The 11,409-nt window shown below is 41.5% G+C and overlaps 1 protein-coding gene across 1 annotated transcript; it reads left to right on the top strand.

Annotated features, from left to right (window-relative positions):
• Positions 1–5,902: 5,902 nt before the first annotated feature.
• On the top strand, positions 5,903–11,155 carry LOC146650647 (GDP-Man:Man(3)GlcNAc(2)-PP-Dol alpha-1,2-mannosyltransferase-like). Its single transcript, XM_085384452.1, has 6 exons — positions 5,903–5,991; positions 6,271–6,492; positions 6,799–7,001; positions 7,359–7,527; positions 8,704–9,323; positions 9,484–11,155. The coding sequence occupies exons 1-6, from the start codon at positions 5,936–5,938 to the stop codon at positions 9,765–9,767; spliced, it is 1,554 nt and encodes a 517-aa protein (XP_085240578.1). The 5' UTR covers positions 5,903–5,935; the 3' UTR covers positions 9,768–11,155.
• Positions 11,156–11,409: the final 254 nt, after the last annotated feature.

Here is an 11,409-nt window from a genome sequence, read left to right on the forward strand (position 1 = left end):
TCCAGACCTCAGTCTGACTGAAATCTTGTGGTAGAAACTCAAGAGAGCAGTGCGCAGACAAAAAACCTCAAACTTCAACAAAGTGAAACAACATTACAAAGAAAATGGACCAAAATGACTCAATAATGTGAGATACCAGCAAGTCATAGAGAAAAGATTACTTCTAATTATTGTACTTAGTGCACTTTGTTTTTCACAGGATTGCTCAGAGTCCTCTGAAAGCTCTCTTTTTTACGACATTATACAGTACTGTGCAAAAGTCTTGAGCCACCCCTCACTTTTTTATAAAAGGGAAAATAGGTGCAGTGATTTATGGAAACGTGCAATTGTATCCTTGTAACTACCTGAAAGTCCATATTTGGCATGGCCACCTTTATTCTTCAGCAAAGCCTGAAAACTCATAGGTAAGCTACTAAGTAATTTGTGTAATCTCTAAAGGTTGATTCTGTTCATCTGGATGTAGCATTTTCAGTGGGAGAAACGTTTTGTCACTCATCCAAGTGACTTCTTCAGTCTCAGCTGACTGCAGGTTTCTCCAACCTTATAAACAGTACATTTGCATAATGACTGAAACCAGCCCACTGAAGGAACGATGGGCTGGGAGGTCAGTTCCTTCATCATAATTATGCAAATTATCATGACCACTGATCAAAGCCCACTGATCAATGGCCATGAGTACCATTCACAGAGAGTTGGGGAATGGCTGCAATCACAGCATTGTACGATGGCGAAACATGTACCCTTAGGCCCCCTCCTCGATTCAGAGATGGTCTTTCCCTTTTCATGTAAATGGCCTCCTTGACTCTGCGCTCAAACCAGCAGGAGGGGAGGAACAGGGAGGAACGCTGGTTTGAGCTCTGAGTCAAGGAGGCCACGTCCAGATGAACAGAATCAACCTTTGGAGATTTACTTACCTGGATGATTGAGCATGCATCAAGATAATTTGTGTAATAGTTTGAACCAAATATTAAAAATATGGATTCATCACTCCACTAGCCCACTGACTGCGTTACCCCTGAATGTGTGGTTTGTTATCTAATTGTGAAAACAGCTGGTTGATCCTGGTTGTTCCTACGGGTCACTTAAGCAAAGTAGTGCCGTGTAGTAGCTATTTGTAGCTGTGCCCATAGAGGGATGTTCTTACAAAAACACTTTCCAAAGAGCCCACATGCTGCCACCCACTGGACTCCTGGTGACCACTTGACTGTTTCCATCTATTTTAAGATGTGACTAATTACAAACAGAACTGGAGTACATAATATGTCCACTAAAGTGTTTTTGCATAACTTAACTAACATGCCATTTTAAGCCTTAGTGTGTTATTCTGCTAGGCTAGGTTCTTAGCAACTCAGGACTATAGTAAATGCTAACTAAATCATATTTTTAATGTTTCTCAAACTTTTAATAATGTTCTGGTGATAAAAATGATAGAATTACTGTTGGTGATCCCTAAGCCTGGCCACACTGTTACAGAAGCTTATCTGTTTGGCTTATTGCCATAGTAACTTTAAGGGCACTATATCTGATTTAGTTACCAGCACTACTTTCCTTGATAGATGTTATTACCTGGTTATAGGTCAATCAATGGTATTCTGCACTCTCATTGGTAGTCACTTCAATTATTTAACCATTAGTTAGTTATTATTAACCTCTGGTTCTCTTCCACAGTGTGTCTTTTGTCTTTTTCCTTCCCACTGTCACCACATGCTTGTTCAAAGGGGTTCATATGATTGTTGGGTTTTTCTCTGTATTATTGTAAGACCTTTACCTTATAATACAAAGCACCTGTTGTTGTGATTTGACTGCTGCTGTTATAAATACATACGTTTTTTTCAATGGACAAATTGTCAAGTGGAAAACTCTCTTGAAAAAAGAAATGGCCTGCTGTTGGCTGTGGTCACCAGAGGAATACAAAAGAGGAACAGAGCACATTCTCACATACATAAATCTTCCTTTTAAAAAAACAAAACAAAAAAAAAACAAATGTCGTTGTCTAAATTCAAACCAAAACTGCTGAATCACTTAGTGCTGCTCAAATCTGGTCTGAGCAGCATTAAGTGGATCATTTCAAGTCGTCTGGTGAGTCAGTGACATCCAACCCAAAATGGAGCATCACATGGTAATGATGTCAGGTCAACATCTGGCTGGTGTTGAAGAAAAGAAAGAAGTGATAGATGATCAATGTTAAATTGTGTTGTAATAACTGCATTTTCTGCAGCCATGTGTAATTTTTTTAAAGTAGACTCTTGGATGCGTAAATAACAGGAAGTGCACCGCGCAATATCTGTGTCTAAACTCTGAGCACGTTCTGTTCCTCTTTCTCAACATACCTTTATTTTTATTTTACCCTTTCATATCAGAGAAGACACCAATGAAATAAATAGCATTAATGAGTCACTTTTATTTAATGTCCCAGTAAGCGATGAAGCTTTTCCTGCCTTGACATGTCAGAACAGCTGCTATGAAAAGGCTGTTTGTGTTTAGATGCACATTTATTAATACACATTTTCAGTTCATACATGGAATGAAGATCAGCCAAAGCATCAGATCCATATGGAGCAACAAAGAAACTGTGACCTTTCTCATGTCAGAGAAACTAAACTGGACAGGACAGTTAGTGCCACCTGCTGCTTGTCTCAAGGAAACAGCTGGTGTCAACACGAAGGCAAAGAAAAAGGTTTTAATGAGCTCATTTCTTTCATTTCTCAATAGATGAGATACATTTATAAATCATAAATTAACTGCAAGGCTTTGAAATTTCACATATTTACAGATCCTAAGTCACAAGTAATTTTTGCATTTGTATAAATGTACAACCTGGTTTTGCTTGTTCACAGGCTGCAGTGCAGGAGGGGCACAGTAAGTGTTGGTTTTTGATCACTGTGGGGTGCACACAGCTGGTATTTTTGAATCTACTCAAGCATGAGCGACATTGCTTTTTGTCTCCTACATGGCAGCAGGTGCTTTGACACCTCTGAATGTGAGTGGGGCAGGTTTGAGGGGATCCGTCAGGCAGCAGGTTTACACCCGCGTCCGGGAGCAGCCCTCGGGCCACATTTGCACCCTTCTCACAAACAGAGTCACTGAGGGCTTCCACTACAAACTACTGCAAACACCCTACCCCCACTCCTCCAAAGAACAAAAAACTCAAAGTCAAGTGTCATTGCAATGTGTCGCTTCCTGTTATCCTGATCTGAGAAGGTGTCGGTTGCTAGTAACTAACTAAAGTTGCTGTTTTGCTAAATTATAATTGCAAAGATGCTCGGCTCGGACCCCAGAGATTTTACCTACAGGAAAAATCACCAACATAAACTATTGATTAATCATGTTTTGTTAATTGGGGTACTATTTACTAAATGTTTATCAAAAAAGGCTAATTTGCATCATATAATATGGACTGATCTTGGATAAACATGCAGCGAACCAACAGAGACTCATAGTCCATAACCAGGAATAGTCCTAACCTTTGTGCTGTTTGTGCTTCCAGCTTACATCATGACGTTGTATTTACACTAATATTCTGATGGATTTGAATACTGCACCTTTCATAAGTAGGCCCAGACTACTTCACCCACCAGGGAGTCAAATTTGTTCACGGTGCCCCAAATTAACACTTTATATTGTAAAATGAACAATATGTGTTTGATTAATAGTCTATATTTGCCTTATCTGACTTAAAAGCTCCCTCTTATCTCATCACCACCACCATCACACTGGGATTCCCCTGGAAATGTCTCAGAGTAAGCCTACTGAACCTCTTCAGTAGAGGCACTTCATGTTTCTAACAAGTTTTATGAAGCCTGTGTCGCCTCAGGTCTGACCTCGCTAGAAAAATTTGGACTTTCAGGCACAATATCCCATTGCCTGTTAGTATCACATTAGCAACTCTTTGCTACATTCAGAACGTACTCTACACCCAGCTGGTAAACACTAATATGCATTCATAATCAACTGACAGTTCATACTACATACTACAGTTGTAGGTGAAGACACTGGTTTCTCTTTAAGACATTCTGTTCAGCCTGTAGTAGTGTCAGATTTTATACACAGGTTGTTTTCATGTAAGATCTAAACCTGGAAGGTAACAAGTATCGTACGACTTCCAGGACTCTGATTATAAATATCAAAAACCATATACTGATTTAAATTTGATATCTCCCTTTCCAGGTTGGCTCCTTGTGCATCTCTTGACCACTTTCATTTTAGCTGCACTCGTGGGCTTCAAACTTGCGCAGCATGGAAACATGGGTTTCTTTTGCAAACTGACCCAGTTCAGTGTGGAGGAGCATCACTGGTAATGAGACTGAGATCTCTGGCTTGAATCCTGAAAACTAAAAAGTCTGCAGTGGCCAGAAGGAAGCAGAACAAGTCAGAAGCATGACTGGGAGCATATAGGGAGAGATGATCAGTGTGAGATTCTACTACTGTATGATCCTGAAGCACCTACAGCAGAACGCTGTGAATTTTATGGTCCTCCAATAATAATAATGTAAGATAAATGTGAAATCATTAAAGCAGTAGATTAGTGAAAGCATTACATTCCTTCACACAAAGCAACAAAACACAGAAACACAGCATGTTTCCTGTGTCAACAGCAGGTACCTATTATCCATTATATAATCATACAGTATGATTGTCACCAGATTGGTTCATATTTTTTCTACAGACACAGGAAGACGCTCCTGGTTTTGAATGCAAAACCCAATCAAATCTGTGTTTCCTCCCTTGAGATGCTCTGGCAGGCCTTTACTGCTTCTCTGTCTGCTTGTTTGAAGGTTTTGTTCTTAATCAAGGGAGAAATTCTCCAATCATCCCCTTTAGCTGTCTTCTGTGCTCTTTCGCACCTTTTGGAGTTGCTGAGTTAGCCTGTTCAGAATCAGAGTCAGAAATATTTTGTTAATCCCAGAGGAAACAGCATGGTCACAGTTGTTCCACAACAGTAAGAAGAGTAAGAAATATTATTTGCAATAGTGATAAGTTAAAGTATCAATATTATATATAATACATTATACTATAGAATAGCTTTAATGTCTCTAATGTCTCTAAATCTCTGCCTAAATAAATAAATAAATCTGGGTAAATTCCCAGATGATTCCAGATGACCCCCCTTACCCCCCTGGAAATTACACCCCTGGCATTGATACTCCAATCAATACTCTAAAATCAAGTTCAATATATAGCCCACTGAATTTTGTAAATAATTAATTTTTGGGGTAAATTAAAAAATACAAATCAAACACACACTATGAAATTTGTGTGCTGTAACATCTACTAAAAAAAATCTCTCTTTTGATCTAACAAATTATTGTAGAAATAACTGTAGAATGAGTAATCACAGTGATTTAGTGGTCATTAAATTGTGTTCAGAATTTAAAAATACTGATTTATATTTATATTTATCCGGTCTACATAAGCTGCCTTTCTAAGTTAAAAGTATTGGTATTGTTATTGCCAATACTAGCCCTGTAGTTACTTGGTATTGGATCGATTCTAACCTCTGCAGTATCGCACAGCACTACCGACTGCTCTCCCAGCTTTAATGAAACTTTGAAGTGTATCATAAACAGGAAAATGATATTAGCCTTCAGAATAAAAGTTGTGCCTAACTCCTGCACCTAACAAATTTCCAACAGGTGCGACTTTTACTTTGAAGGACAACTTTAATGGTTTCTCGTTTGCGGGCACTCTTCACAGTTTCCCTCAGGGAGAAGCGAGTCCCTCTTTACTCACAAAATATGAACTCAAAGTTCACCACCCAGTGTTTAATGGTACATTCATTATACCCGCGCAAACTCCCCTCCTCTGACCTCCGTTGCGACTCAGGAAAGTCACGTGTCGATGACGTGTACGTAAACAAAGGCTGAACCAATCACAGTCGGTGAACTCCGGCAGCTGACAGTTACTTCCGCTAGTGTCACGGAGTTGTGTTGTCAAAATGGGACACGACAACCACCACCACCACTTATCTCTGTGTTTTTGCGATTTAATGAGGTATGTGTTGCTTTATTTGCAGTTCAGTGATAAAATGGTGTACAAAGAGCTGGTGCTAAACCCCCCAAACAAACAGGAAAAGTATTGTTGAGACACGCGACAAGCTAACTTTTGCTTAACTAGCAGCTAGCTGACTTATCATTAGCCTAATCAACAGTAATAACAGATTTACTGTCGCCTGTCCGGTTGTAACGATAGTAACAGATTAATAATTATCTTGAGTAGAGCTTGTTTTTAGTGTCACACATTGCCAGTCCTCTTTTTTCCGTCCCTCCGCAGGCTGCTGTGGTCGCTGCTGGTGCCATGCCTCTACCTGAGCCTGATCCTGACCCTCGTCCTCCTTCTGCTCCTTTTGGGGGTCCGCATGTGGCTGCAGGGGCGCCGCAAGGCCCGTCGGGCTCAGGATGATGGCCCGGCGGTGGCTTTCTTCCACCCCTACTGTAACGCGGGAGGAGGCGGGGAGCGGGTCCTCTGGTGCTCCCTGAGGGCCCTCATGCACCGGTAAAATATTTAAAAATAATTTTAAGGGAAAGTATGTTTCATGTTTGTTGTTGTTTGTAGGTTGGCGAGGAAGTCACTTCTCTTCCAGCTCTGTCCTTGATTTCACAGCTATGTTTGGTTGAAACTACCTCTACTATTGTCTCCAAGACCCACAGACCATCTAGTGAGACCATTAGATCAGCTTCTTTGCTCTCTAGCAAATAGTATAGTACAAGTGACTGCTTTTAAAAACATAAGCTGACCCTCAGACCACAGAGATAAACCCTAAGTTTAAACACTAATGTAGAGTTTCTGCCTTTATCCCAGATATCCCGGCGTCTCCTTTGTGGTTTATACGGGTGACCAGGGAGTGACGGGTGAGCAGATTCTGGAGGGAGCCCGGCAGCGATTCCACATCACGCTGCCTCGAGCAGTCACCTTTGTCTTCCTGCGTCACCGTGTACTCGTGGAGGCCAGCTCTTACCCTCACTTCACCCTGCTGGGTCAGAGCGCAGGCTCAATGTTCCTGGGTAAGATCTGGGCTAAAATGGAGAGACTAAATAAATTCAAGTACTTATTTATATTACAGTAAGATTTTTTTTCTTTGATTTAATATATGGGAACAAGATGATGTATATTTCTAACATTTTCTTTGTAGTCTCCACCCTATTTTGCTAACGTTTCTGCAAACATGAAACACATGATGTGTATGTGATTCCTTCATATAGATGTGATCCAGTGCTGTGGATCATATGTCTTTAATTTTACTGAATTTATTCTTTTCTGTGGGATCAACAGGTTTGTAAGTTGAAGTGACGCAGTGTGTGTGTGTGTGTGTGTGTGTGTGTGTGTGTGTGTGTGTGTGTGTGTGTGTGTGTGTTTTTTAGGGTGGGAGGCACTGACGGCCTTCGTTCCTGACCTGTATGTGGACTCGATGGGCTACGCCTTCACCTTGCCGATCTTCCGCTACCTGGGAGGCTGTAAAGTGGCAAGCTACGTTCACTATCCCACTGTCAGCACCGACATGCTGTCTGTGGTCAGAGAAAGGAACCCAGGGTAAAACTGCATTTAGACACAGCTCCATTTAATCCAGAGCTTCCCAAAGTATTAGCGCCCACACAAAGGCAAAGCAGGAGATGAAGCATAGCTGAATGTGTTTCCAAACCAACTTCATTCTAAGCCAAAGACTAGAAAATATGGTGAAGCATGTCTGCCCTTTGGTTTCACCTGCACAAGTGCCGAGGTAGGTCTCCCTGCAGAATTGGTTTTCCCTTCGTCGGGAGCAGCGCTGCGCTCTTCAAATCACGGACAAACAGTATCCCACATTCTTGATTTTTAGTTCACAAACACTTGTAATGACTAACTACTCCTGACATTTTGGAGATGTTAGCTCTGTATACAGTAAAGTTACAGCAGGATACAAATAATATCAGGCTGATCCTGCCACGATTTCTTTCCCCGGTTCAAACAGTATCCCACAGCTGTTGATGTTTTTAAACCCATTTTGCACAGAGAGGCATTTTTTGAGAAGTGTATTGATAGCAATGTTGAATATTATTACACAGGAACTAAAAACAACTACACGTAAAATAATCACACCGTGACGCCTCTGCCTTTCTAAATGGAGGGACAGTAACTGCGTGTGTGTATGTAAGCGTGTAAAACCTGCAGATAGTCAGATTAACATTTTGTCTCTATCTGCCATTCTGCAATTCATCTCATGTAAGCAATAACGTGGCGCACAGCGTGACGTGAAAAAAGGCACATACCTTTGACGTTGCGTGAGGAACTCAGTATTCCTTGTCCACACTAAACGCAAAAAGGGAGTTTTGAAAAAAATCGCAGTTTTCAGTGATTCGAAACGCTGTTTACGTTTGGACGGAACAGCTGCGTTTTCACAAATACCCGTGTAGGTGTGGACGTAGCATAAAAGAGTTAGTAGTTTATTTCATTGCTACCTGTAATTTGAGTGGTACTCATGGACAGAAAGAGTAATTGAAAAAAAATCATCCAGCCTTTCTGTAAAATGAAAACAGAGAATTGCTACGTACACGATGTGTTCAGTGTGGAGTGTGTTACTAGATTTGCCCTAAGCTATTCAGTTGTGCTGTATGAAAGCGTCCCAGGCATTTGAGGCTAATCCAATCCTGACCTGTAAATGTTCTGTTGTGTGATTACTCTTGCCCAAAAAAAACAAAAACCTTACCTTTCATCTTCGTCTTTATATTTCAGATTCAACAATGCTGATTTCATCTCAAGAAACCCAATCCTGAGTGCATTGAAGGTGGTGTACTACTGCTGCTTTGCTCTGCTGTACGGCCTGGCCGGCTCCTGCAGTGACGTCATTATGGTGAACTCCACCTGGACGCTGGGACACATCCTCGCTCTGTGGCGCTCTCCGAGCTGCACCAGCATCGTCTACCCTCCCTGTGACATCAGGGCCTTCCTAGATGTCCCGCTGGAGGACGAGGACGAGATGGAGGGCTGGGAGGAGCTTGGAAGAGAAGAAGAGGACGGCGGCAGAGGGGACAGGAAGCGCCACTCCATTGTGTCGGTGGGTCAGTTCAGGCCAGAGAAGGATCACCAGCTCCAGATCAGAGCATTTCGCAAACTGCTAGACAGGAAAGGGGACGGCCCAGGGGGGAGAGAGTCTCTACGGCTGGTGCTGATTGGCGGATGCAGGAACCAGGAGGATGAGGAGAGGGTGTTGATGCTGCGGGGACTCTGTCAGGAGCTGGGCATCGCCGACTATGTCGAATTCAAACTTAATATCCCCTTTGAGGAGCTGAAGAGAGAGCTGGTGGACGCCACCATTGGTCTGCACACAATGTGGAATGAACACTTCGGCATCGGTGAGGACAGCATGTGTTACTAAAACCGTAAAAAGTATTTCTTTTTCAATAGTACTTACTACACAGTTTTCCACAGAAATGACCCAATGAAAAACTTAACAGTACGACTTTTGTATCAGATCAGCCGGTCTGAACATTAATCCTCCATCTTTGTCTCCAGGTGTGGTGGAGTGTATGGCCGCAGGCACCATCATTCTTGCCCACAAGTCTGGAGGTCCAAAGCTGGACATCGTGGTGCCGTACGAAGGCAGGCAGACGGGCTTCCTGGCTGACAGTGAGGACAGCTATGCAGCTGCCATGGAAACCATCCTGTCGTTGTCACCAACCGCTCGACTGGAAATGCGCCGTAACGCCAGGGACTCTGTGGAACGATTTTCCGACCAGGAGTTTGAGTCTTGTTTCCTGGCTGCCATGGAGCCTCTGATGGGTACTCTAGAGCGATGAGTTAAAACAGATGAGGTGCCGAGTCCACCAGGGACCAGAACGTTGTTGGTCTTTTAAATAGTGCTACACACATATATAGGATTGAACAGTGAGGGTCATGTGTATGTTTAAAATGGCTTAAGCTTGAAGGTTTAAGTGTGATGGGGTGGATCATTTTCAGCATAATAATCTCACAAAGCAAGTCAACATCATCAAGACACATTCGGGGTGGACACCCAGAGAAATAATTGGGATGAATAAACAAAACCAACAAAGAGTGTAGGGCTGTGCGTGTGTCAAACTTGTGTGAAAGTCTTCAGTGACAGCAGAGCTGGAAGCACGATGATGGGAAAAAAAATCGGGTGAAAAATCACATTCTGTTCACCTCCAAACTGAGTCATGTGTTCATATGACTTTACATAAAAAATTACAAGACACCTTGAGGTTCAGGAAATATCCTCTTTAATCTCATAATTATAGCTATTATTTATGTTCTCTGTCATATTTGCTCCAGGAACAATTTAGGCAATCCGGAGATCACCTGGGTTTTGTTAGGATGTGCAACAATGGACACTCATAAAAGCTAAAAAAAAGACAACAATAAGGTGAGGTCATCGGAAGGTAAAGCTAGGTAACAATGAAAAAGAACATTAACGGAGTTCTCACATAAAGACGAGAGAGGTGTTAACATTCCCGGATGAACGTTTAATTCCCGTGATTTATTTTCATCCTCATATCTTTACAGTTTCAGATTGGATGTTATCCACATAACTGCTTCGCCCCATATGTGCTAACAACCTTTTGTGATTAGTAAACTAAAAATACAGATCGAATCTGGTAGATAAAACTCACAAGACACATGCAAATCCAACAGCTCTAAAGAGCTTTCACTGTTGGTGGAGCTAAGGCTTCTGTGTTCGTGCTAAGCTAAGCCACACTTGCTGCATCTCTGTGCTGAAGAGAAAACTGATTGTGAGAAAGACCACAGGAACACTCACGTTTCTCAAAATGTATTTCGTTAAATAATTTAATATTGCGGGGAGAGTGACATTCCAAGCTCCAACACTTTTAAGCGTGTAGAAGTGATTTATGTCCAGTTAATACTGATATAGTTTGATTTTATTTTTTGCAGTGGCGTGATGTTAGCAACATGCTTGTAAATGTACGTGAAGGGAAGGGTGGAAATGTTGTCTGATGAAGAATTTCTTGTAACGCTTTCTGTGTGCACAAGAAGCACTTAAACCCACAGGTTTGTGGTTTTAAACCATGGCCAAAGCACTCTTAATTTAAATGTTTTTTCAGCTGTTGTATTCCTGTTTGTGATGAGGTCCAGGCATGGAAATATTATTATATGTAAAAGGCTGACTAACCTTTATTTTTAAAGATGAATTAGAACTATTTAAGTCTGTCCATGTAAAAAGGCTGTTTGGAGTTTGTTTCACTTGCAAACTGCAATTAAATTAAATAATGCTGCAATAAACGAAACACTTCAGATTTGTTGTGTGCTGCCAGCCTGTTGTAAAAAAAACACACATGAAATAAACGAGACGAGATATCGTGCGCAAAAGTAAAACATTACCAAACATGATTAAAAACTCATCTGTTAAATGTCATATATGAGACCTGTACTATGAAGCCAGTTTAGCTGCTTAGCTGAGTCCTG

This window comes from Rhamphochromis longiceps, linkage group LG16 (genome assembly GCF_057381845.1).
Source record: "Rhamphochromis longiceps isolate RC_006_pf linkage group LG16, R_longiceps_female_GT1.1, whole genome shotgun sequence".
Classification (NCBI taxonomy): domain Eukaryota; kingdom Metazoa; phylum Chordata; class Actinopteri; order Cichliformes; family Cichlidae; genus Rhamphochromis; species Rhamphochromis longiceps.

Coding starts and splice junctions, on each gene's coding strand:
- LOC146650647 (XM_085384452.1), top strand. CDS start 5,936: ATGGGACACGACAACCACCACCACCACTTATCTCTGTGTTTTTGCGAT. Junction 6,493..6,798: donor CTGAGGGCCCTCATGCACCG/GTAAAATATTTA, acceptor CCTTTATCCCAG/ATATCCCGGCGTCTCCTTTG. Junction 7,002..7,358: donor CGCAGGCTCAATGTTCCTGG/GTAAGATCTGGG, acceptor TGTGTTTTTTAG/GGTGGGAGGCACTGACGGCC.